General features: G+C 41.4%; 1 protein-coding gene across 1 annotated transcript in view; it reads right to left on the reverse strand.

The window, feature by feature from the left end:
• Positions 1-27160, reverse strand: part of XKR4 (XK related 4) — a 231642-nt gene that overhangs the window by 76522 nt on the left and 127960 nt on the right. Inside the window, 1 exon segment of the mRNA XM_037380682.1 lies at positions 4305-4504. Coding sequence (XP_037236579.1) covers positions 4305-4504 — 200 coding nt within the window.

Below are 27160 nucleotides of genomic sequence, written 5' to 3' on the forward strand. Positions count from 1 at the left end.
GTGTGGTTCTAAAACAAGGTGCCACAGAAGGGGACAGCCCTGACCCTTCCTATCCACCCTGATGCTGTGCCTCCCCTGCCTCCGCAGCGCTGGCACTACCAGTTGTATGATAGCCCCTTGCCCCAGGGAGCACGGCTGGATCCCACTGAGCCTCAGCCAAGTTAGCAATGGGGAAATAAAAGTATCCGAGGGACCCAGCGTGCAGCCACAGCAATGCCAGTGACATAAAGGGGCATGCAGCTTGGGTGAGGTGCTGGCAGGACTTTCCATGATTAAATCAAAGATTTTCAGGGGCAGTGTGCAGGTAAGCTGGCCTCAGGTGATCGCAGAATAACCCCACTGAGCCAGCTTGCCAGCCCAGGTCTGTCTATCAGTTTGTCAGTCGTAAAACCTGTCAAGCCAGCAGAGCAAATGTAGTGAGAAGTGACCGTTACGCTGCATGTCTGGAGCCACAACCAAGGAAGAGTCTCATAGCCTTTAGACTACTGTGTCAGCAGATTGGCCCAATACTTAGTCTATGGCAGTTTATTGTGGAAATGTTTGTTTTTATAGCAAAGACTGTGAAACTACAGCTTATTTGCTAAATGGCTTGAAGGGTGGAGGCATTTTTAAGGGAATTACTTGCAGCCTTCTGAGTTTGTTGGGGTAATCCAATAATTCAAACACTTTCAACCCTGGTATTTCAGTTCCGTGTGACTTAGATGTAGATCCAGTGCAGGACCTGGCTGCTCAGCCCTGGGAACAGAACTGAAAACACAGGGCAAAGTGCCCGAATCCCCAAGGAGTTTCAGGTGGTTGGTGTATGCAAGCTGGCACTGAGGTCAGTTAGTCCCCCCTGGCCTCCAGGCTGTTGCTGTTAGGCTGTTTCTGGTCGCTGACACTGGCTCACCTGCAGAGCTGCCCCATTTCTCATATAGTTCCCACCTAGAACAGGACTGGTGAAGCTAGTGACTCCCACCACAAAGATGCTTAGGACATGACTTTCCTACAGAGTAATTAAGGGAGAGGAGAAAGAAAGAAAAAAGCAAAAAAAGCAATACAGTTTGAAGGTGCTGCTGGCTCAGCAAAGCTGCTGTGGGAGTGTTGTGCTCAGAGCACATAAAGGGAAAGGAAGGGAAACAGACTCCCATGAGGAAAAGACCAAGGAATTACTTATTTTCAAGGCACAACTAACTTCTAGAGAGTGGATATTTCTTCAAACTCAAAGTAACCACCAGGGTGGAAAAGGTGGAGTTAATAGAGGGGTTAGCACAGCTCCAGCTTAGTCCAGCATCATACTGAAGTTAGTCTTCCTGAGGAGTTAACACTGAGAAATCATCAGCTTCCCCCATAAGCCAATTCACTTCTTCCACACTGGGAAGGACCCTGCTGCTGGGTGTAGGCAGAATAAGAAAGATCATTGCCTCTAATTGTGACAGTTTTGATGAAATCTTAAAGAAGAATCAGATTTTTAGATAATAATTTAGGTACTGTTTTATCAATACTCTGGTATCTCTGGGTGCCAACACAGAAAAGCGATGCCGCTTCATAAGAACTGTCTATGGCCTCCCATACAAGCAACGTTCTGCTGCAGCAGCCACGGTACAGTGGTATGCAATCCATGCTAGAAGTTCACATTGGATTTTTTTTATTCATGCTTAGGAGGCCCAGGCAAGTCCTAAAGGAACCTTGTGGTGCACCCTCTGGGCTTTTGAAGTGGCCCTTACTGTGGCGTGTGGATGACTGAGAGGGAAGGGTTTGCACACACTGTGTGACATTTTTCTTGATCTTCATAAGGATGTATGTACACACCTGAATGCATGTCTTACCTTGATTAGCAGGGTTTATGGGCTGAAATAAGAAATAATCCACACCTAGCCAACACCCACTACAAAATAAGGAATCCTCAGTCACACTGACAACATTCTCCTGCTGGGAATGATACTATTTTGGTGCATTTGGAGTGGAAAAGACAATTTCATAAATAAAATATTTAACAGTGTTTCCTGTGGTCATTAATGGCTTGATGCTAGAAAAACCCTGCTTATAGACCAAGACATTTGCAGTATCATTCATTTCCCATGCCAAATTTGTGGTTTGTGATGGAAGCCTACTTTTAAGAATGTGGACCAGTGATGGCATTTATCAACTGTCATGATAACTTTGTCCTGTGGGACAGAGAACTAGAAGAACAAAAATAAAAGCCAAGTAGCTTTCTCTAAACAAAGAAAATCAATCAAACACTCTGTTTATTGATCCATGTTAGAAATCTCTATAACAGGCTCAGTGAATGGACAGCTAGCTGAAGCGTATACCTTATGGCTAGGCCTTTTAAAACACCCAGTTGAAGTATGATATCACTGAGAGAAATTATGCTCTCTTTATGCAACCTCACAGCAAATCTACTATCCCATAGTGCAACGTATTATCCTTAACATTTCTTTAAGAAAGGAGAGAGAACAGAAAAAGGATTTTCACAGCTGGCAATGTAATAAAACTTATTAGCTTTCATCAGGAGAATATAATGGTACTACTGTTTAAGAAAACGCTACAAGCTTGTTTAATTTTCTTAGGTTTTTTTTAATGGAGCCTTTTCTCCTTGGAAGATGGAAGAAAATGGTGAAGACAGGGTAAGTAAATATTTTCAGCCTTCTCAGCTGAAATCCATAATTATAGTTTTATTTCCTTCTGCTTTCTGATACATAGATTTCACAGAGCTGATTGCAGGCTTCAGGAACCATTTTTCCTTTTAATGGAAGCGTTGCAGGCTTTCTCTAATTAACAACCACTTGCAGGCTTAGTGCCTACTCACCAGCCACATTTTTCATAGACAGATCTGTTATTGCACTAAAATGAGGGTGAGAGGCCTTTTGTATTAATAGTTTATGAAGATAGCTAGATTACAGCTGACCATATAGTATTCTGGTTATATTCTTCTCCTAAATCTTTCCCTGGACTCTCGTTTTCTAGGGGGACAAAGCTTCTAGAAGTGATAATAGTTTCTCCTTAATGATAATTGTTTTGACTGGTTGGTATGGGGCAGCATAATTTTGAGAAATAGCTGTAGGAAATGCTTAGGCAACCCTCCTTGTACAGAGCATCAGCTAATTAAAATAGAAACTTTGGCTTTCTCTTCCCCTTAAGGTGACAGTTTTAGATCTAAAGAAACAAAACACAAAAACACAGGAAGCAGGACAGCTGCCATTAGATGTCAGTCCAAAGGGGAGGTAAATGAAAAGGCTCTGATTTATCCACAGGAAACCACCCAGGATCAAGGTCTTCACACAGTTACCCACTTTGTTCCCAGTCCTTTTACACCCGATGAGTCTCACTGCATGTTACTCATAATAAGCTAACTAGACCCAAAGCTTCTTGCAGCAAGGTGCCGTCACAGTTTTATCTTGTACAGTGGCAAGCACATGAGTTGTTTCTTAGAAACAAAAAAAAGTAAAAAATGCTGCATTTCCTTCCTCCCCCTGTCCCTCTGCTCCTCCTCCCTTCCTTCTCACTCCTCACTGCCTCATGACATTTGTGTCACCTTCTGGATCCCATGTTCTCATTCATCTTAATTCCCTTGCTAATAATTTCTGCCCAGCCGCAGCCATAAGGCAAAACAATGGTGCAATACAAAAGGAAAGCTGTCAGGTATCCAAAAGCAGCATCAAAACAAGTAGCAAAGAATGAGATTTTCTTCTGTCTGTATTGCTGACAAAACCCTATGGCAGGACATATGCATGCATTTACCATTTTAAAGAAGTAATCATGCCTGCTGAAAGCATCAACCTTAGAAGGAAACACAGAGCTTGAAGGAATATTGTTGTAATGCTCAGATGATGACTTGTGTTATTTCAGATAAACATGGCTGAGAACTGAGGGACACATATTCCATAGACAGTGGCATTTTCTTCACAAAATAGCTGTTTTCTGTTTTGCATAATACCATGTGAACCTCATTACTGCAGTTTGGAGGGCTTTAAACATTCACAGAAAGAAGCATAGGGAGAAGAGCAATAGTTAGATGCAATTTTCACATTGGCCCAGTGGATAATCAGAAGAGCTCTTCCATTACAAGGATATGCAGGAAGCAAAACATTACAAATCCTACCTACAATGCAGGGCCAATAAGAAAGGCTAAAAAAGCTCCAGCAACACAGGCTTTCTTGACAGAGTCATCGTTATCAGCTTAATAGCAGCTAGCAGGCAAGATTTGCTCTTATGCCAGGAGTACAAGGCACACGGCAGTTTGAAAGAAGGATAAATATGTATGTATAGAAATTACATCTTCCTAAAATGATAAAAAACAAATAGATCAAATGAACCCCTACCTTGGAGAGCCTGGAGTGTACGAGTCTGTACAACAATACAGAGTTGCAGGACCAGCTGTGGTGCACTTTCCAGAAACGTGGCTAGCAAATGCAGCATACTCACATCTGCATACTCATACACCATTTTCCAATAAAACCGCCATCTGTTATTCTCTCCACTCTGTCGACTCCGAATACCCAAGTATATTGTGTGAAAATACCTAGAAGTAAAAGAGAGAGGTTATAGAGATGCAGAACGATATTTTACAGGTAACATTTCTGCTTGAAAATAGTAAACGTTTTTTCAATATACTTTAAAATAATGAACATTTATTTAGAAGGATTATTGTACTGCGATTTATAATTGTTGACGTGATACGAGTAAACTAAACTGAAGACAAGACTTGCCTTCATAAATCCATGTAAAAAGCTTAGCATAGTCTTATTTGTTAAATAGCATTCCTTTCAAGGACGCAGCTTTCTGAATTGAAATATAAGGGGAATGTGTTGATTACACAGCCTCCCTCAGAGTTTTTTCAAATAATGGTGGGGGAAAGCTCATTCTGCAATGGTCTCCGCTCAGAACCTGCAAAGAACCCATCTCCTTTCTGCATGGCTCTTTGTGGACTTGGAAGACCACCTACACCTGCAAACCTGAGTGGTCTCAGCCTGGGCTCCTGCTATGGCTAAGCTCATTGTACTGCTTTTCCACTCATCTAATGCATTGAATATCATATTTCAGATACTGCCAAATATATAGTGCTTTTTTCTCATAGCTTGGTTATTTTAGGAGGAGAGAAGATGTAGCTGTGAGTTCCTATTTTAGGGGGAGCAGAGATCTGGCTGTGGGTTCCCTTGGTGATTAGAAGTGACTCACTACAATAGCTCCCGTGCAGCAGCAGCAATAAGAAGCCAGAACCAGGAGCCCAACAGGCTGCTGCTGGCAGTAGTAACCAGCAGATTAGAGAAGTAACAGGCAGAAAGCATGTGTCAGCTCCGGTGGCCTGTGCAAGCTGGGGGAAAAACACCTGGCCACCAGCCAATTAAACAGATTTTAGTGGGTGCAGGAACAATGAGTGGTTTTAGAAAATGAGGGATGTCTTCTGATGGCCAGGCCACCCAGCTGATGTGGTGCTTTTCATGACCTTTGCAGAGCTTGCAGTGGTTTCCCACGACACACCTGTGTCACAGCACAACGGCTATTCTGGGTGAACTTTGATCCACTCTCTGTTATTCTGTGCAGTCTAGGTTCCCACCTTGCTCCTACAATTTTAGTTCAAAATTAATCTAGGCTGGCTGAAACAAACAGTCTCGCTTCACAAAAAACTCTGAAGATTAAGATACTGTTCTTCCATCAGGATGTCTTGCATCCTACTGGAATGCCCTGTTGGGCTATCAACTGATGTGGACCTCTGTTTCTCTTCTTTCTTGACATATTTTTCACATCCTGGTCCTGAAGCATTTCCTTATGATCTTTTTAATATGCTTCCACAGCACATTTTTTTAAAAGTGAGATTATATTTTCTAATAAGAAAAAAGTTAGCAAATTTTCACCACTTCTAATGTGAATTGTTTTAATTGGTTAAGATAAAACATTTCAGTATTTCTCCTTCTCACAAATCCTTGTCTTAAAATCCTTTTCATAACCAGTGGAGCATGATGAACTGAGGAACCCTCATTGTTATATAGGCTGCATGCAACCTTTCATCCCCCTCTTCCATTCAGTTGTAACTCTGTAGGTATTTTCTGCTGATGCGAAGATCTTTGGCCTCTGACTGGTGAGCAGCCCGAGACTCAGTTGCCCCCTTGAAGAATGACCATTGTCCTTGTACCCAATGAACCCTTGCACCCAATACACACAGCACTGCAGAGGGACAGCTTCACTCAGGAATATGCAAACAAAACCAGTGAGTAGCACAGAAACAGCTGAGAGGCCAGATCTGAGCCTGAAGCATTTCTCTTGACAATACACATCATAGCAATATAAAAGGAAAACACATTAAATTCACATTTAAATTAAAATCACACCAGGTGGCTTTGGATTTTATCAAAGTCCCATGTGGGAGTGAAGCGGCAATGAACCACTCTGAGATTGAAACCACAGAGGTACAGTAAACAAGAACACAACCCTACCTCTCATGCAAAACACTGAGCAGGTCTAGATGGGTCAGAGTATGATGGGATAACAGGGGCGCTTTGGTGTCCTCAGGGTTAGGTAATGTGAAATGGCTTGCTGCCCAGATCTGAAAGAAGCCGCTGAGCTGTAAAGGCATCTTTTTGCTGCACAGTTCTGCTAACAGGGTCCGTCAGACTCCCAGCTTCTCAGTCACAATCAGTTTAATTGTTCCTAGACCTCTCATTAGTCTCCTGCAGCACACCAGGGGCAGGGAAGACCTGGATTTTCTTCCGCGGTGTTGCTTGCTGGATGGGGCTTGTTTGGCCTGCCTCATGTCCTCCCAAAGAGGTGCATCTGGGAATAGTGCACATACAGGGGGCAGACGGCATTTCAGCATCCTTCTTTTGAGATATTACTAACCCTTGCTATAAATACGTAAAGTAGCTTTGGCTGCTGAGGGTTGTGCCAGGAGGCTCAAGCTCTGCCAGTGGAGCCATCTGCAACTTCAGTTCTACAGCATTTGTGCAAAAAATACTTTTCCTATTATGAAAATGACATGCTGTGCCAGGCAACATCCCCTAGGGTTCTTTACCTGCTCTGCAGAGTGGTTGTGCATGGCAAATATGTTGTGATTAATGAACCCTTATGGAAATATTTCCTCTCCCATTGCACTTTATTGTGAAACACTGGCAGTGAGTTATTGGGGACTGGGGAATCATTGCTCTTTGTCTATTTAGCTCTCTGCAATTTAGACACAAGAGGCAGAGGAGGAAGATACTTTCTCTTTTTACACACTGGATTTCAGCCTAGGGTAGATTTTTCTGTCCAATCAATTTTGGCCAAATTAATTGCAGGCTGAAATGAGCATTTACACACATAATTACTGTCACTGATTTATAGGCACAATCAGGTGATTAGACAGCTAAACTTTCTCATTTGCATACACAATTAATTGCACCAGCAATTTATGTTAGGTGTGCAAATTAGCAGTTATTAAAATAAAAAGATGGTCTCATAAAATGCTTCATATATCAAAGATTTTTTCCCCCACAGTGAAATGGGAAAAAAAATAGTGGGAGAAAGTTCTTTTCTTGTTGTGGTTTCCAAATATAGCTTAACACTGCAGTAATGACACATTCCATTTTATATATATATATGCAATTACATAATGCGTATATATATGCATCTTAGACACCCTCACTGGAGTCCTATTTTCAGCAAATGCTATACAGACACACTCAGAGGTAGTTCCTGTTCCGAAGAGTTTTTATATTTTGGTCTTCTGGTATTGTTTTGGTGGAAGCTCACATTTTTCTGAGTCCAGCTTGTGACTTATATACAGTTATTCCAGAAAGATGTAGGAAGTAGTAATAACAGCTCTGCATTGGAAAATATCTTAGGTTCATTGTAGGGTAAATTGATGCCAATGAACCTGAAAGAGCAGATGTGAGTGTTATTATTTTTGTTGTGATTGCATCCAGAGGCCTCAACTACAGTCTTTTGCAGGCGCTGTACCAATATAAAAAAAATTGCCTATCCATTTCCCCAAAGAGCATTTAATTGACCTGAAAAGAGATGACAAGGAGTGAATAAGCAAGAGTTAAAGCACTAGAGGAAGAAAGGGAAAAACAGGAGGAATGGAAAGTACAGTAGCAATATTGCTATCTAGTGATGCAACTACTTCAACTAATAAGTAAAATAGTTTACTAAATTTTCTGATTTCACTAGAAAAGTAAAAAACAAATAAAAATACACCACCACCACCCCAAATTCACAATTTCATAGCTCTCATGTTTGTGGAGAAAAGCTTAGAAGTAACTGAGTTTCCTAAAGATTTTACAGTTAGACTATAAAATGTAACACGAAAAAAGTATCAAACATTATATTAAAATTATTTTTCCCAAGCCAGACCACTGCTTGGGTTGTCAACGCTGATATAAACAAGCTTACTATTCAGAATGAAGACAATGGAGTAGGAAGTAATATTTCCTATATTGCTAGTAATCAGGTGGCAACATATATATCATTATTTGAGGCTTAATGTCTTTTTTACCCTCTGGAGGAAGTGGAGAATGCTTCAGCATTTAATTGTTTAAATTTATTTCAGTAGATCACACAGCACAGTGTACAGACCATTGATAAAGCATAACCCTGAAGGATATGAATCTAAAACAAGGTAAGTGACATTCTTTTTCCATTATATTAATGAGGGAAGGCAGTAAACTAAAAAACAAAAGAGCTGGTTGTTAGTCCTTGTGCTGCCCACAAGAAGTGTTCAAGACAAGACAAACAGAAGCAAAAAATTACCTATATTTGTAGTTGTGGTAAAAATGTATTTCTGTTCTAGGGAAAGAGACATTCATTCTGATTAGACAGTGGCTCTCCAGTGTTTCCAAAATAGAGAACCCTCATTTTGCTCCAGGTTTACATACCGATCTTGAGGATGGTCAGCACAGACTGAGATACCTACCTTTGAAATACTTCTGGAGGCACTTCAGTTGCATGATTAAAGGATGCCCAATTGTGCATTTAATTGAGATGTGGTAGTGTAATTATATAGTAATACCAAATATTTATAGGACTGCTTTCCAAGTTTAAAGTGCTTACAAACATTAATTGATTAACTTGGATGAACGTAAATAATCTCTCAGCATTCATTCCCCAGGAACTGGCAGCTGACCAACCTAACACCTTGCTGCAGGAGCAAGGTATAGCTTTTACTCAGCAGACTCAAAACCAGGTGACATTTCATAAGCCCATAACGGGGATGAGTTGCCCTTTCCTTGTGTGCAGAAAAATCTCACTCCTTTCTCCTTTATTCTTAGGAATGTAATACTCGGTCTTGGATTTGTGGATAAAAAACCTTCTGCTCAGCTCTTGTTCCAGAAGAAGGTAGTCAATGAGAGCCCCAGAATTCTTTCCACATGGGAGGCAATTCAGAGTCAGATATTCTGGGAGAGTTGAGATGCCACTGGCATCTGGGCTAAAGGTTTCCAACCTGACTACAGTTCACCTGCTCTTTTATAAAAGGCCTTTGGTGAATATCCTGATATCACTGAAACTGAAGAGGCTTTTAGCAGTGATTTAACAGAGCTTGGGTTTTTAACCAGTTTACTTCTAACTGGGTGTCATTTATGCCCATTACTTCTCTCTATGAAATGATTTCAGAAGGTGCTCCATTATGCTTTGCAGACACTATTCTTTTTAGTACAGACAACTAAAACTTTTTAAGTGGAACAGAGAAACCAAATCCTGATTGCTGGTGGATGTGTTGCTCCCCTGCCTGTGGGACTGAACTGTTCTTGCTGCACACAGTTTGGCTCAGCGTCTTTCAGTCTTCCGAGCTCCTCTGGGCTTCCCATCCCAAAGGTCACCATTTGCCCTTACCTCCTTTCTTCCATCCCCACAATTTATTGCAAATCTTTAGCTACAAATTGAGATTTTGGAGATTAGGAAGAGTTATGTTCAGTTGTTTTTCATTTGGACAAGGTGAACAAGTATGTGCATATGCAAGAGCAGAGCCATATGCAAGCCCAGTCTGACTATAGCTTTGAGTGCTTCTTGCTACAGATTTTCACCTTAATGAAACCATCATCTGATGGTAACACACACAGCTCTAGAAAAGAGTCTTCAGTTTAGAAGTGTCAAAGACTACATTACTCCCATGTGCTTAATCTAAAAAGCCTTAGGATGACACATGAATGAGAGACCATTTGCATTCGTTGGAAAAATGAAAATGTTCTGACTTCATGCCTCATGTAGCCCATATTTATTACAATGCCTAAGTCAGTAAAGGACATTTCCTTATGTTACATAATCTACAGATTCATTTGTGAGAAGATCAAAGTCATTAATGGCTGGTTGTAGCAGTCCTAGACATTTATTCTGATGCCTAATTTGCCCCTGTATCAAACAGTACATTAAACAATTTAACTATAAACAGTTGTTCTTCCTGTGTTTGAAGTGTGGAGAATAAAAATCACTACTGAAGAGCTAAAAAACAATAGAATAAACATCAATTCAGATAAGTGGCATTTTCTTCTGTTGCTTAGTTACCAGAGAAAACTTAACTGTATTTGTATCTCAACAGTATTTGCCATGTTAAATAACAAGAGATTGTTCTACTTTTTTTCTTATGTGCCTTTTAATCAGGTGTGCCCAAATACTTTAAAAAAATCATTTCTTTAGCAGCACTACTTACTTCCTTATCAGTATGTGCTAACACTTATTCTTTTTGTTCTGAAGAAATGGACAAATCCCTTCAGTTTTAATTCATTTTTCTAGAAAGGAAAAAGCAGCCAACTTTTAATTTTCCAATCAAATTATTTTTTGATGGAGGCATTAAGGTTTAATGTGCAAAAGGAAACTGAAATGCATTCTGTAGCACAGCAGTGACCAAAGCTTGTCCAACCAAGCACGGTTCTGGCAATTTACCAGCAATGAAAAGTCTGGGCTTAATTTACTTTAAATTATGAGTCCAGCATCCTCATCTGTGTCACTGAGATGAGATCCATGTGAGGACAGATCCCACTGGGTAATATTTCATCATAAAAGACATTAGATGACTTATTTCTAGAATATACCTCCATTACAAAGATAAAAAACAAACCCCAACTTCTTGTATTTAATTTTCCCTTGCAGTAATTAACATATCAGAGAACTATTTCCTTTACTTCCTTTAATACAAGGCAAGGCACTTTATAAGGATAAACAAAACTATTACATCTGTTTCATTATGACCTATAAAGCATTCCCCAGCATCTTCCACGACTGGGTGATCCTTCCAAAATGGCCACAAGTCATACTACAGCAGCATTTTATGGTCATCTAAATTTTTATGGCCATCTCAATTCAGCTGCTACCTGAATTCCCCAAATAGACAGTCATCCCCAGGGCTTCTCTTCCTTTCCTGACATGGCCAAACTGCAGATCTCTAGTATGTGAACCACTGGTAGGGAGATAGTAGGGCCCAGTAGGACTAGGCACGGATTTAAAGAGGAGACAGCAGGATGGTCTAAAGAAACCCCTGGTGCCTTCTGCTCCCCTACAAAGCCCTCTCACCAAAAGAAATCTCCTTGTGTTGGAAGAGAGGTGCACCTTGCATGCTTGCACTGAAAGTCATGGGTACTGGGCTGTCCTGTGCTAGCACATCGCTGGCTCTACAGCTTTTTACTGTCCCTTCCTTTACTCTGCACCCTGCAGATTCAGGTGAGACAGGCAGCAAACCCCCTGCCCATGCACACAGCCAGGTGATACCCCCAAACCATGCCCACCACATGCCGTCACAGATGGAAACAATCCTGTAAATTTGCTATTTAGCTTAATCATTTCCACTTTTCTATTTTCAAAACTGGGGTGTTCCCAGTATGTGCTCAGCTCCCACACACCCCCATCAGCCTGGAGGCTCTGTGGTATGCCAACCAGTCTGTGACTCCCCACGCTGCCAGGCTGTCCCTGTCATTTCAGTGCTGTTGGTCCCTGTGCCAGCTGTCCCCTCCATAGCTCTGGGGCTCAGGGGCAGGCAGAGCTGGGTGCCTGCTGACCCATCAGGCAGGCATCTGATGGTGTCACTGGCAGTGACAGGGATGGCTTAACCTTGTCATGGGGTGTGACACAGCCATTGGCCACAGCTCTTCAAGATGCTGCCCTGAAATTTCTCAGGAGTAAACATTAGAGTGTTTTTTTGCACTACTAACTATGGGCTAGAATTAAGAAGGAGAATGAAGTGAAATTAAAAAAAAAAATTCAGTGTGCTGCAGCTGTCTTAAGCTTTGTATCTCAGAGCTTCTTCACCAGGCATTGCTACTGGTGCTGCATAACAGCTGCTGTTCCTTTTTCAATCAGGAATGAGGCCATTTAGGCATGTTAAGCAGCACAACTAAGGAGTTTCAGTGTGCTCTCACTTCCTTACAGCACCACACACCTGCATGCTCTTTAACCACAGCCAGTGCTTCATCAAAAGCTGATGAAGTCACTTTGGGCCTCAGAAGCCCCTTAGTTTCCACCTGTGAGAAACACAGGAGTTCCTCACACACCATTAGGGCTGCAGCACTGGCAGTGGTGCCTGTGTGAGACCAGGTCCCCTCAAGCAAGTAGCTTCCCGAGAGAGTAGAGATCTGTCCTGCTCCACATTCTCCGAGAAGCTGAGGGCTTTCCTGCCATGTTGGGAGAGTGCATAAGGGCCTCCTAAAGCAACAATATTCAACAAACTGCTAGGAAAACATGACTTTATTGGTAAATGGCAGGGCACTCCCAAGAGCTAAATTAAAATCCTGATTCACAGTCTGCTGAGTGACTGTCTCCTTTTGGTTTCCTTCCTGCAGCCTTACATGTTTTCAGTGGTGCCCAAGTGGAAGGTTGTCTCTGTCCTATGAATGAGAGTTGACATCCCCAACCAATAGTGGTTTACAGTGAATTTCTTTCTCTCCTCCATTTCTCCCCATGTCATATTTTCATCTGCTTTAAGCCCAAATCACCCTAGGAACTGAATCCTGGTTTGCATCTGTCTCTCAGTCTTGGAGATATCAAGAAGAATCAGGGAGCAGAAAAGCACAGAATCCCCCAGGGAGTTTCAGGCATTCCCTGGAAAGGCAATTAGTCATGGCCAAGTTTCTGTACCATGCAGATGTCACAGGAATATAATCATTAACATAGGCATCCTCACTTCACCAGCCCCTGGGGTTGCAGCAGGAGATGAATTGTTTCCCTGTTCCTTCCCAGCTATGACAGAATTATGATGATATCCCTTGGAAATGGTCTCGAGACCCCCCCCTCATGAGACTGGCAAGGAAGATGCACCTGTCTCCCGACCACCTATTTGACTGCACTTGAAGAAAGGACCACCTTTAGAGTTAAGAAGTGGGCACAGCTGGAGAACAGTGCCTCTGGCTTCTCAGCTTGGGCTACCGGGTGTATTTCCTGGCTCTCTGGAGAAGCAGCTGGGTGGCATCCCGTCACCACATAAGGATAAGACCAAGATAAGGCATCAAGAAACCCTCGCCTACCTTACCACATATTAGTTTTCACAGGAGAAAAGTGTACAATGGCATGCTTTGAAAACCAATGTCCCATGGCTGGAGGCTTTTCAGTCTGGAGACAGGCTCTTCTCCTGGGTACCAGTGTTTATTATTCATACTGCTCACAGGGAGACGCTCAGGCCCCTCTGGGGAAGCTGAGGCTCTCCCAGCATCAGTCTCAGACCATTTCCAGAGGGACATGGGCTATTTATCCATCTGAACAGACCACAAAGAAAGGTTCAACACAGAGGTGGAGCACCAGAGCAGCTAGTGGGATAAATACCCTTGAGCATTCCTGCACCGGTGTGTGGCTAGCTTTGTCAGTGAACCCTGCAGTGACAAGCTCTCAAACTTGTGGTCAAACTGACCATCTGGAAGTGGGAATACCTTCATATCATTATTCAAGAGAACTCATGTTGTTTGTTCTTTTTCTCTCATGTCTTTGATAAATTAAGTAGATGAATCTGCTGGCAGAATAAGCAGCTTTCCACTGTCAACTTCCACAGTACAAGAGCTGGCAGTTGCAATTTCCTTGGTCAAGGAAAGGAAAAAAAATGCATTACCAGAGGAGAGGAGGTGCCTGCAGTATCTTTTGCCAAAATCAAGAGAAGCAGCAGTTGTACTAGAGAATCAGAATGGCTAGGGTAGAGGCTATATTTTATCCCCACAGACAGAATATAATGTGTTTCCTTCCATATACACATCTTTCTTTCATGACCGCCGGTGTGTGCCAGGATGAATCTGGGTTGTGTCACTCAGGGGCCTAACACATAATCTCACACTGTGAAACAGCAGGAACTAGCTGTCTCCACTAACCAGTAAAAATGAACTATTGCCAACCTTCCCATTCCTTCCTCCAAAAAAACTACCACATTGCTTGTAAGAGCTTTTATAGGACCTGCCTGCTCTTTTTGGCTCAGAGAAAACACACAACTGAGAATTCTGTTTGGAAATATCTATGCTGTAAATAACTTTTTATTCATCCTATTTATATAGCAGTCTATGCTTCAGCTTTTTCTTTTAAGGTACTCGGGAAAAGCTATTAACTAATCCTCCAATATAAAACTCCTAGTAAGTTGAATGTTCATTGGATGGAGCAATCTTTAAGCACTCAGGAAGTAATGTGAGATTGGTCGCTCATTAAGATACAGACAGACAGCACTCGTGTGATCTTTATGTGATATTCAAATGGCTGTCTGTGTTATTTAACAGAAATTCAGACTATCTTCCTGTTGGTGCTTATAAGAGATCCTGACTAATAAAGAATGCTCTATAAGTGATGCCTGCTTGAAGTATTTTCTGTAATATTCAAGTAAAAAAAGTTTGCCAGCTAATAGCATTAGTAGGGCTGAACAACATCCCATAAAGAAATGGTCCCGAATACCAAGCTGAACACCAAATCATGCACTATATTTGTGTGCTTTGCAAATGTTTTATTCAGAAATATTTGGAATAAAGTTTCTGGCTCGGGTGATGCCTTGGGGCAAAGCTGTAGGGCAAATGGCAGCATTTTCATTTCAGCCTTTCATCAATTCCCATAGGCCAGATTCAAAGGGTGTCAGTGAGAAAAAGACCCTGAGGAATCTAGCGGGAACTTTGCCAGTTTACAGACCTCCCAGTCTGCTCCCTTATCAATATGTTATAGAAAAAGGAGAAGGAATATAAAAGGTGACATGCTGGCAGCAACACGTAAACCAAAGGAGAAAATAACATGATCTGGCAAGGCAGCAGTTATGTTTAGGACTTGAAAGCAAACTGTGGTCATTAGACATGTACAGTTTTTAGTCTAACTGGAATTCTTAATTCCTATTAGTTGCATCTTAAAGTATAACTCAAAATCCAAGAAGTGCTGAAGGAGAGAGTAAAATGCCTACAAGAACAAGATATTCCTCAAAGCATTTGTATCAAAGGGCACGATATTATAACAAATGCTGAGACTGAATTCAACAGCCATTTTGCTTGTAAAGTTATTAAGAAGAAAGAGATAACATAGGCATGCAAAAAAGAATGAAGAAAGATTTTTTGCTGTGCCAGGAATCCCTGGATGAAAAGAAGAAGAGAGACCTGACCACAACAATCTCTTTTATTCTGTATTTTGAGAAGGACTACCTAAGGGATGGATGAACACAGTGGCCATTGAAAGAGGCAGCACAAAATAGTCAGAGGTGTCAGAGCCTTATACACATACTATGTGTTACCTTTTAGCTCAGAATAGATAAATTTATGTGCAGCAGAAGCAACTCCAGTAAGTTTAAGAAAAAATAATTACTTTCAAAAAATCTGTATGATCCATACAAGTTAGTCTACAAATAATCTCCATTTAATTGAAAAGATGTATTTAAAATGGCTGATTTAAGCACTTAAACTCTTGAGTTAGAGGTAGCTTGCTTTGGTTTAGATTAAGAGACAGTTTAAGGTAAACTGAAATAAGCTAATAGCACTGAATTAGTCTCAAGAGGTTTGAAAAAAGTTTGGCCTATGAACATTTTTTAATCCTATTTTTAGTTGAGTGGAAGGTTGGTAAAGCTTTGCAACACAAAAACAATCATATTTACATACAGATGCTTGTCATTCCCCTGCAGTTTAGGCTTCTTATTCAAATAGAGAAGGATGTAACATCTGATAGAAGGCTTGCAAAACTTGAGACAATCCTGCTGAAATGCTACAAATATAACTAAACAAATGCAAAATCTGTATTCAGTAAGCCCCAAACTGTTGTACATAATTGTATAAACAAAGAGCAACCCTATGTATCAAGCCTGAATTCATTGCCACCCTGAAGATCAGTATAATTAAGAGCCTGATGTAGCACAGGAGTTTTCAAGAGGGTACAAGTGGACAGGGTGTTGCCAGGAGCCATAGGGCCATCTTTTCCTCACCAGGGTGAGGGGGGAAGTGTCAGGGCTGGAAGGCTCACTTGGGACTTCTGGAGGGAACGCTTGTTCACCACAAAGCATTTGGCACTATCCCTTTGCACCTGGGCAGGAAACATTGCCCAGTGCTGGTTCCCCTAAACACACCGCAGGTTAAGAGAGCTCTGAAGGATATCTCCAAACCCTACTTTGGCTGCCGTATGTCCGTCGAGATTGGCAAATGTAGGGTGACCTGCTTCATCCTTCCATTACAATTGTAATCTTACAATCAAACAAGTCTGTGTAATCACAAAATAGCAGAGGTTGGAAGGGGCCGCTGGGGGTCATCTGGTCCAACCCCCCTGCTCAAGTAAGGCTGTCACCTAAAGCTAGTTGCCTAGGAGCATGTCCAAACAGCTTCTGAAGATCTCCAAGGATGGAGACTCCACAGCCTCTGAGCAACTTGTGCCAGTGCTTGGTCACCCTCACGGTCTGAGCATTTCCTGATCTTCAAAGGGAATCTCTTGTGTTTCAGTTTGTGCCCATCGCCTCTAGTGCTGTCACTGGGCACCACTGAGAAGACCTGGCTCCATCCTCTGTGCACCCTCCCTTCACGTACATAAGATCACCCCGAGCCATCTCTTCTCTATGCTAAGTAGTCCCAGGTCTCTCTGCCTTTGCCCAAAATAGGGATGTTCTAGTCCCTTAGTCATCTTTGTAGCCCTTCACTGGACACTGTCCAGTAGCTTTACATCTCTCTTGTACTGGACAGCCCAGAACAGGACACAGCACTCCAGATGTGGCACCACCAGTGCTGATTAAAGAGGTAGGATCACCTCCCTCACTCTGCCAGCAACAGTCCTCCGAGTGCAGCCCAGGACACCATTAGACTACTCTGCTGCAAGGGTACATTGCTGGCTGATGTTCAGCTTGGTGCCTACTGGGACCCCAAGGTCCTTTTCTGCCAAGCTGATTTCCAGCTGGATGGCCCCCAGCATATACTGGTGCATGGGGTTCTTCCTCCCAAGGTGCAGAACTTTGCACTCTCGCTGAAATTCATGATGTTACTTGTTGGCCTATTTCTCCAGCCTGTTGAGTTTCCTCCGGTTGCCAGAGTGACCCTCTGCTGTATCAGCCATTCCTCCCAGGTTTGTGACATTAGCAAACTTTCTGAGCATACACTCTGCCCCATCACCCACACCAGGGATGTAACATCTCTCAAGATGTTAAACAGAAGCAGAGCCAGCATTGACCCCTGGGGCACACTGCTAGCTACTGGTCTCCAGCTAGATTTCATGCCACTGTCACAACACTTCAAGCTCAGCTGTTCAGCCAGTTTTCAGTTCACCTCATTGACTGCTTCTCCAGGCCATACTTCATCAGCTGCTTTAGGAAAATCTTATGGGAGACAGTTGCAATTTAGGACAGACAACAAATATTGCAATACACCCATATAGATAAGTTGTCAACGACTTACCTCTCACAGTGTCTGTTATGGGTCACAGCTTGTCTCAGCTATGTTAGGCACCAGTTGTTGTAGCCAGAGTCCAACTCAGTCAGCCTCACACAGGGCACCAATTGTTGCAGCACAAACAAACTAGTAGGCTGCAACAAGGCTTTTACCATAGGTCAGATTCTACCATCCATGCTGTTTCTCCTTCCTTCAGGGGTCAAACCACTCCTCCTCCACCCAATCCCTTCTCCCATACTCCTCAGAGCTATTTAACCACTTAGCCGGAATGAGCTACAGCTGCACATCATCCATGTCAATCAACTCACTGCCGCTGAGGCAAGGCCACAGCTGCATGTTATCAATGCTAATCAGCCCACTGCCTTCATTCCTCTACAGGAGGTAGTGTCAGAGGCCCTGCTGAAGTCTAGTCCAGTACTAGGCCAGTCATTTCACCATGGCAGAACTTATGGTCAGGTTTATAGGTACAGCGTCAGTGAAAAAAATGACAGCTTACAAGTAAATTAAATATATTTTATAACTGCAGTTATAGCCTCTGTATAGTGAGCAGATAGCTCTTAAACTACCCAGCCCTATCACCAAAAGTCCCTCAGGCACACGGCAGATGCCAGAGCTGGAATTCCCTGTTCAGACTGACATCCCATCTCCAAAATGCCACCTGCTACAAGTCTGATTTCTGGCCCAGACTTAATAAATTATGAATTCTTAAGGAATATATGATACGTGTTTCCTAGCTCTTTGCACAGTGAATAAAAATGTTCTCCAAATACTAAGTGCAACTGAAGTTATACATAATGCTATTAATACTACTGTTGATAATAATAATTATATTGCTGTTTGGCATTATTTGCTTAAATTGAAAACCATTTATATTAATCCAGACAGCAAATTGCATGAACTTCCTTTAACCTTTGGAAACCATTAAGAAATTCAGTATTTTTGGCTAATTATGGTTGCAATTCATGGGGCCTGCATCCCTTTTATGTTAGCTAGGTAAAATACCAGTGTCTCCATGACAATTCCTTCCTCTGTGGATGCCAATAACATAAGTGCAGAACTGAACTGGGCTCTCCATGTGCACAGCAGCTCTGAATCTAAGGAGTATTTGAGGTGAAGGTGGATAGCGATATGTGTGCCTGATAAAGGAGGTAATAAAAACTATGAACTGCTCTTCTCAGCTTTTCAAAAGCACAATTAAGAACTTGCTCTGTCTGCTGGTATAGCTGAGACCAGAAGCTAAAAGAGCTTGGGGAAGCAAGAAAAATAATTTTTGCTTTTTTTTTTTTTTTTTTTTTTTCCTATGGAGAATATTATAAAGAGAAGGTTTCCCTACTTAGACCTACCAGTTTCCTTCCTAACAGCAAACTGCCTCATTGCTGCTGGCTCCCAGGCCACATATATACCCTCTGTTTCCAGAGGAAATTAAAAAAGAGGGAATATAACTCAGAAGACTGCAGTATAGGAGGGGTAAAAAAACCATATAGGGATACTGAAGAGCTCCTCTTGAGTGCTTCAAAGAGAATGAGGGAATTCTGCTAATTTAAGAGGGTGGAAGACTATGCAGGTGGCTTCCCCACACCCAGAGGCATGGTTGGTCCCTGTGTCCCTTGGCTCTTACACCATATTCCTGGAAATTTCAGCCTTCCACACCCTGTTGAGAAATACATTTTTTAGGTCTAGGAGGGATTACTAAAGCTAGCTCTACCAAAAAAGCTGTGTATTAGTGTTCAAAGATGCATATCATTTCCTACAGCTAGAGGCAGCCATTTAGATCTGGCAGATGTTATTTTATTTGTTCAGGCTGAAAGGTCACTATAATTCTGCCAGCTTTATTTTCTATATTTAAAATGTCACCACAAACAGGTAGCTAAGGTAACGCATTTGCTTGCTACATGTCTTTTACAATTTTCCATGTCAGAGAAGGTCTTTTATGTCTTAGGAATCCTAATTAAGTTTGAGAACTGGTCTTTGAAAAAAAACACTCAAAGGAAGTGAAGCACCTTTTTAAGATGATTGTCTCAGTTTCAAGAGTGTTCGATTCTGTTGTTTTTCTAAGGACTTTGACATGTTTGCTTCTGGCAGAATTTCTTTGCTCTCTCAAAGCATCTCTTCATGCAAGAAGACAATTATAATGATCTGAAAGGTTTCCTGCTACTGTCCTCCATTTCTGTGCTCACGTCTACTTGTGTCTGCAATTTGCACCTACAGAGATACACGACAAATTTGACCCTGTGCTTTGAAGGCCATTTCAAAAAAAGCAATTAAAGCCACAGCTATACAGAAGCCTACACTGATCTATCTGTTGACACCCACTCTCCATGAACCCTGGCTGTGCAAATCCACTCCCTCCTTCGTGCCTCCTCCTGCACATGACTGAATCTGTGCTGAGCTGTTTCAACATGTCATGCAGGTCAAGCCCTCCGTTATTCTCATTTAATATTGGTTAGCTTTCTGTCATCTTAGCATGCTGAAATGGCTCCATGAGGATCACAGAGCACCAGAACCACAGCAAGAAGCAAGAGAAGAGTAAGCCATGGGAAGACAAAGGCAGGAGGAGGGTGGGACCACATTATCCAGGACTTGGAGGAAGTCCCATTGCCATGGCAAGGCAATTTCACTTAATGGAAAGACCTTGGTGGCTCCAAGGATGCCACTTGGATTCTTTTTCTAATTAGAAATCCTGTACCTTTTACTGACATTTGAAATGCAAGTATCTAAATGCATTTCAACTGTCATGCTGGTCAAATATGGCTGACTGTACTCCGGAGAATCCTGCCTGCTTATTAATTACCCTACATCAGGCATGTAACGGTAAAAAAGATCTCTCTGTGCATTGTTTAACTCAATCCACTGCATTTTTATTTTTTTTTTTAACTGAAGAATTAAAGCTCTTGCTTTGTGCTATAAATTAGTTGAAAGGAAGAGAAAAACATTCTGCTATTGAGGTATATTTCTGAATGGTTTTCTTCATACATTCTGTTTTTCCATCTTGTCCTTGTCAAGATGGACATGAAAGCAAAAAGACCAAAAAGAATCTCTACAGAAGAATAATTATTTTCCTTGTAAAAAACATTAATGATCAACACTGCCTCTAAGGACCTGTGATTCTTTCTTCCTTATTGTTGTGCATGTTCTAAACCAAACTGCAGACTGGCACGATATACTTGTGAAGCACTGAAATCCTAGGTCAAGATAAAGACTGTCATTCACTCTTTTAATTTGCTTTTGAAATTAAGTTTGAAAAAATCTGCAGAAAACCCGTTCCTGTGCCAAGGGTTTCCTTTTGTACTGACTTTGAGTATTTTCATAAATGCGTTTTTATCTTTTTTTTTTCCTTCCTGACCACATGGTTTGAACATACAGGTCAATGTGACCTTACAGCTCCCTAGGGAAAAATTAGTTGCAAAGAAACGGCACGCAGAGAGATACTGACAAAAAATCAGTGGGTTTTCTGTGAAACACATTTACTGTTTCTTGGCAGTCTCTGCCCTCAACTCCCACCTTTGCTTTAGTAGCATCTGCTGTGATTTTCTTATCTTGCACTGAGTGGTCCAACAAGAATTTCATTATTTGGAAAGTGTGTTCCATTCACTAATGTGTATCTGATTAAACTTGGCTCCAGATTACCTTAACTTAGAAGCACATTATAGCTACATCTTCACAGAACATTGAAACATCCCACTTCCCAGAAAGCATTGGCAGAGGCCCAACTCTTACTGAAATCACTGGCACCGAGACCTCTAACTTCCATTAAATAATGGGTCAGATCGATAAAATGGGACAGGCTGAGGATTATATATACAGGCATACGTATATATGCATGGACACACGTCCCATATATACACACAGACATGCTATACCATACTATTGTACATCTGCTGGACACTCTACAGGAGTCTGCATGCTTGTGACCTAACGCTTTTTCCCCAGAATCAGACTGAGATTCAGCGAAATCATTCAAGGGAAATGAAGGCAAAGAACTGAGGCACCGTCAATAGAAACTCTCCCAGATAAAACCACCAAAACGATAAATCCAGGAAGCTCAGCCAAAGGTAAGAACAAGCCCCAGGCTTCTGCTTGCCCACCTTGCAGGACACAGTTTCCCCTGTGGTCCGCAGGCTCATGCACTACTGCACTGTCCTGAATGGAGCCCATGGTGCCTTCCTCGTGCCACAGCCTGCTACACCTCATACCGCCACGGGTGAATCTGGCATTTAGCATTAAAATGCCACAGCTAGGCTTAGACCACTTTGTCTAAAAGAAGATTAAAAAGAAGTGAAGTTGTTCTTTGCCATTCAAAATGAAAACCAAACAAATAAGCAAATAAATAAATAAATAAATAATGCCCTGAATGAACCAGTCCAAATCCCTTCTTTTAGTTGGCTTTTAACACCATTATGTTGTGGGGTTTTTTCACACTCTTGGACTGCAGTATATCAAGCAAGCCTACCCAAAGAAACTAATTTCAGCACTCTGGGAGTCTGGACTGTGTTTGCAATCGGAGAACCTTAACTAGGCACAGGGAGTACCAGAAGTCATAAAGAAGACTAATCCTCTTGAGACCTCTAAATTAATTTTAATAAACTGAGGAATTTAACTAAGCTCCTGTTAAGCTTTTCACATTTGAAACTGCTGTTTCAAGGTAAACCTGTGAGGTTTTATCCATCTCTATCTTCTTGGCTTGATTTGAACCGTATCCTGGTGACAATGGGAAACACTTCAAGCAGGAGGGAGGAAATGCTCTAAATGATTAGCGTTAGGAGTGAGGAAAAGTCAGTCCTAATTCTCATTCCGTGTATCTCTCATATGCTTGCAGGTATATCTCTCATAAGCTTGCAGAATCACTTAAGCGGAGATAGGCTAACAACATACTCAGTACAAAAGATAAGACAGAGATCCACAGAAAGCAAGTGTGCTCATAGAGTTGAATGCAACTCCATTTAAGCACCTACAGCAAGGAGACTGATGAAAATATTGACTCCTCCTTTGAGGAGCAAACAACTGGTGGTATCTCCAGTTTCATCCGTGAGGAATACCAAAATTTTGGCAATGCTGACCTGCTACCACACTGGACCAGCTGAATGGCTCTATATCTCCTACCTGCTCTTGTCCATATGGGAGGTACCAACATTTACATGCCTAGCACTCCAATACAGACCCGATCCTGGCTATAACCTCAGTCGCTCCTGCACACAAAGTGCCCCTTGGCCCACATTCTATTTTTCTGGCCTGGACATGTTTAGTGAGATGTATTCAGTGATCGAAAGCAGAGCGTGTTATTTCAGACTTCTCCTGTGGCCTTCTGGCTGAGTAACTCCCAAGAGATGTGAGACTGGGGCTCGAATCCCCGCAACCTGGAGAGGACCTGCTGGGAGCCCATGTGCCCCCTGCTCAGTGCTTGGCCCACCACACCGTAGGCTGGCCCTCTTACGACTTCTATAGTTTTAAGACAAATCCCAAGAACCAGCAGCGGATTTTCAGCATCCAGTAGCAACCAGAAGCAGATGAGATTTCAAATACCTCCTCAGTATTTCCTCCTAAGCATTCTCCTGTGTTGAAAGTAACATGACGCCATTAACTCTAATGCAATATAGTAGCTTTACCTCCTTGCACATCTCTCATCAGCTCTATATAGGAATAGTACTGTTCAGTAACATTGTAGATACATTTGGAGACTAATTAAATTAGGATCTGCAAAGTACTAGCTCCCTGGGATGGCAGGTGCTATATAAGTGAAAGAGATGATGTTTAAAATGTCATGTTAAGAGATTTTTTTTTCTTCAGAAGATTACCTCAGAGAAATCTTCCATGTGTTTTAAAGCTGAAATTTCATTAACAAGTTGTCAACACGAGCCCCTCCTCCCAAACCCTTCTCTTTTCCCTCCCACTCTTTCCCCCAAACACCAGCCATCTTGAAGCATCTAGAATGGCAAAGGAAAACCTGGTGTTTTTAAAAGAGGAAAAGAATCAAAGTCAGTCACAGGAAAGGTTTATTTTTTTTTAGGGCTAAAAGTGCTTCTCTGTCTCACACGTACAAAGTTACCTTATACAAACACACTCACAAAATGCATGTGTACATTCTTGACAACTAAATTTATGCACACAAATACAATTACAGGTTAAATGAAACAAAATATTGTTTCAGTAACAAAGAAATGACTGGGGACTTTTACCCACCTTGTTCCTCCATTTGAAACTCTTTGTAAGCCTCATTTTCTACTCATTAAATTAATGAGTTAGCAGAGCTCTCATTCCAATTCTTCTAAAATGGCTAGATGCAAGTCAGGACCCTACCAATTCCATTTTTTCCAGGAAAATAATTGCTTCACAGTAGACACTGGTTATAAATCAAAATTGCATGATTCCTCTCACATTTCAAGAAATAATAGCAGTGTGTCCATTCCAAAAAAGTCATGGCAATCTCATCTCAGGTCCTTCTAATGAAGATTGCTTTCTTCCATCTGTATCACATCACACACTATTTCCTGCCCTGTCTCCTCTTGTACATTCCAGTTCCCAATGTTTATTAAATGCATCCTGACCAGCCATTCTTTTAAATTAGCATGCCCCATGAGATGCGATATCCTTCTGAATTCTCCCAAGAACTGTTGCAGCTGTAATCTGCACTTAATATTGAATTTGCACCAGAGAAATTCATTAGCTATGAATGGTATAAGACTTCCTTTATACATGCTTTCATTTCATTCATCCAAAACCACCACAGTCCTTGGCTGCAGCAAACAAATTTGGCCTCTTCCCAATAAAATCAATTGTTAATGCACATACTGAAAAAAGTCTTATGTATTCAAAAAGGATAAATTATAGCTTGGACCCAGTGATTGTATCCTACTGAATATCTTTTTAGGCTTTGGCAATGGCTTATAGGCTAAAAAAAAGTTTGTTATCTATGTATCACAATACTCATTCCACTACTCTTAGCAAAATCTGGGAATACTATACAGAACTGACATAATAGTTTTAGAGAGGATTCTAAAATAAGAGCTACACAGATACTGGACAGATCTGAAACATTTAAATATTCCTTCCTCCAACAGTAATTTGAATATTCAAGTTGTGGTAGCAGACGTGTTGTGGTTTATATATATATGTATCTACAATATAGAAAATAACACTCTACATACACATGCATACACATATACACACAGGTACAAACATACTCAAATATTCTCTGTGCTTTTTGCAATTTTGTGTTAATACTTGATGCTATGACATGGTCACCCAAAACAGGTAGCAAAATTAATATCGTGACCTTTAAAAGTCTTGTAAAATTGTGATCAATTGCACTGCTCTGAGATCCCAACAAATAGGAAAGAGCCTGAAATATTACTCTTGCAATGCTTAAACTGAGAAGCAGACAAGGGTAGACTGACTTGAGCACTGCAGCATGCATGAACTAAATAATTTGTCACTGCGTGTCTTAAATGTAATGAAATATTGAAAAATGGCTTTCCCTTTTACAGCTTTTTCCCATAAGGAACGTATCTACATACAGTGTAATTCATAGAACCATAGAATTCTTTAGGTTGGGAAAGGCCTTTGAGAGCATCACGTCCAACCATGAACCCAGTACTGCCAAGTCCACCACTAAATCATGTCCCTAAGTGCCACATTTACATGTCTTCTGAACACCTTCAGAGATGGTGACTCAACCACTTCCCTGAGCAGCCTGTTCTAACGCTTGACCACCCTTTCAGTGAAGGTATTTTTCCTAATATTCAATCTAAACCTCCCCTGGCGCAACTTGAGGCCATTTCATCTTGTCCTATTGGGAGAAGAGACTGACAGCCCCCTCGCTCCAGCCTCCTTCCAGGCAGCTGTAGAGAGCAATAAGGTTCCCCCTGAGCCTCCTTTTCTCCAGGCTAAACACCGCCAGTTCCCTCAGCCATTCCTCATAAGCCTTGTGCTCCAGCCCCTCCACCAGCTTTGCTGCCCGTCTCTGGACACGCTCCAGCCCCTCAATGTCCCTCCTGCAGTGAGGGGCCCAAACCTGAACACGGCATTCGAGGGGCGGCCTCACCAGTGCCCAGTGCAGGGGGAATTAGAACAGCATAACTATATACAGAAACTCTCCAGCCTGGCATTTTAAAGAATACAAAAAATCCTGTAGTTGTAAATCTTTCAAAAATGACTGTGGATTAACAGAACCACTGAAAGCAGTCATTGAGGTAATCTAGCCCTCTTGATTAACAATTAAATTGTTAAAATACATCTGACAGATCGGAGTAGGATGCTTCAGCACTTAATATGGTGCATTTTGGATTGAACAGATTCAGAAAATACATAAGTTCCTCTGTATATTTAAAAGTCTTATTTAAAACTGATTCATTAATTTGTATAGGCATATTTCTACTCTTTTCCCTGAATGCAGTACTTTTTTGCTTTTTAATTGGTATATTTTTAAAAAACATTTTGTAAAATCACATGCAATGAAGGTACAGAACCAAGAAGAGCAATGCTTTTGTTCAGAGCAATCCTTCATGAAAATTAAGAGAATTCAACTACATACATGTAATATGGAGTAGATTTGTCCGTTGCCTGAAGCAGCTACATCCCCATAGCCATTTCTTTTCCTCCTTAGCATGAGTTTCTCCAGGCCATATAAACCAGACCCTAAAGTCAAGATGTATTAATGCAATGTATGCCTGCTGCCTCTCAGAGGGTAAAGATAAATCAGTAGCAGTTCCACCCATATCAATGCAGTTACACCACTATTTGACCTACATTTGCATAAAGCGGGGTACAAATAGAATTACATCCCAGATCCAAAATTAATCTCCAATTTTACACTTACTTTAATAGTCCTAAATTATTTCTCATAACTGCAACGCGTTCTCTTCTACATAGAACAAAATTTCTATTTTGGCAATCATTAGCATATATCCAGGATCTTTATATCTCAATGGGGAATCAATCTGTGACCTTTTAATGTATGTATTCCTAGTTTGTAACCACTATTAATATCCTGAATTTTCATTCAAATACGATTACAATGATGTGACTTCCTCATAATCCATCTGATTAGTCTTCCAGTCCACATAAATGTCTATTGTGGGCAATAGGTTAGATGGATATAAAGAATCTAAATGGATCATTCAAAGGACCAACTTCAATTTTATATTTTTCAGTTTATAACTGAAATATTTCAGCTATAAAGGCAGTGCATTAAGGGCATTGCTGGAATAGTGCTCTTTTGCACTCCTCAACCTCCTCCAAGCAATACAGAGTCAGACTGAAAATTCAGGTAGCAGTAATAAAAATATAGTTTGAACTAGCGTACCTCTCTTTTGTTCTGTTATAACCCTGGAGCTTACACACTTCACCTGCAAGCAAGGAAATACAGTGAAGGCATGTGTTTGGCAGCTGCCTTTTCTATTTAAAATGTCAAGTTCATATTTTCAACT

This window comes from Falco rusticolus, chromosome 3 (genome assembly GCF_015220075.1).
Source record: "Falco rusticolus isolate bFalRus1 chromosome 3, bFalRus1.pri, whole genome shotgun sequence".
In the NCBI taxonomy this organism is placed as follows: Eukaryota; Metazoa; Chordata; class Aves; order Falconiformes; family Falconidae; genus Falco; species Falco rusticolus.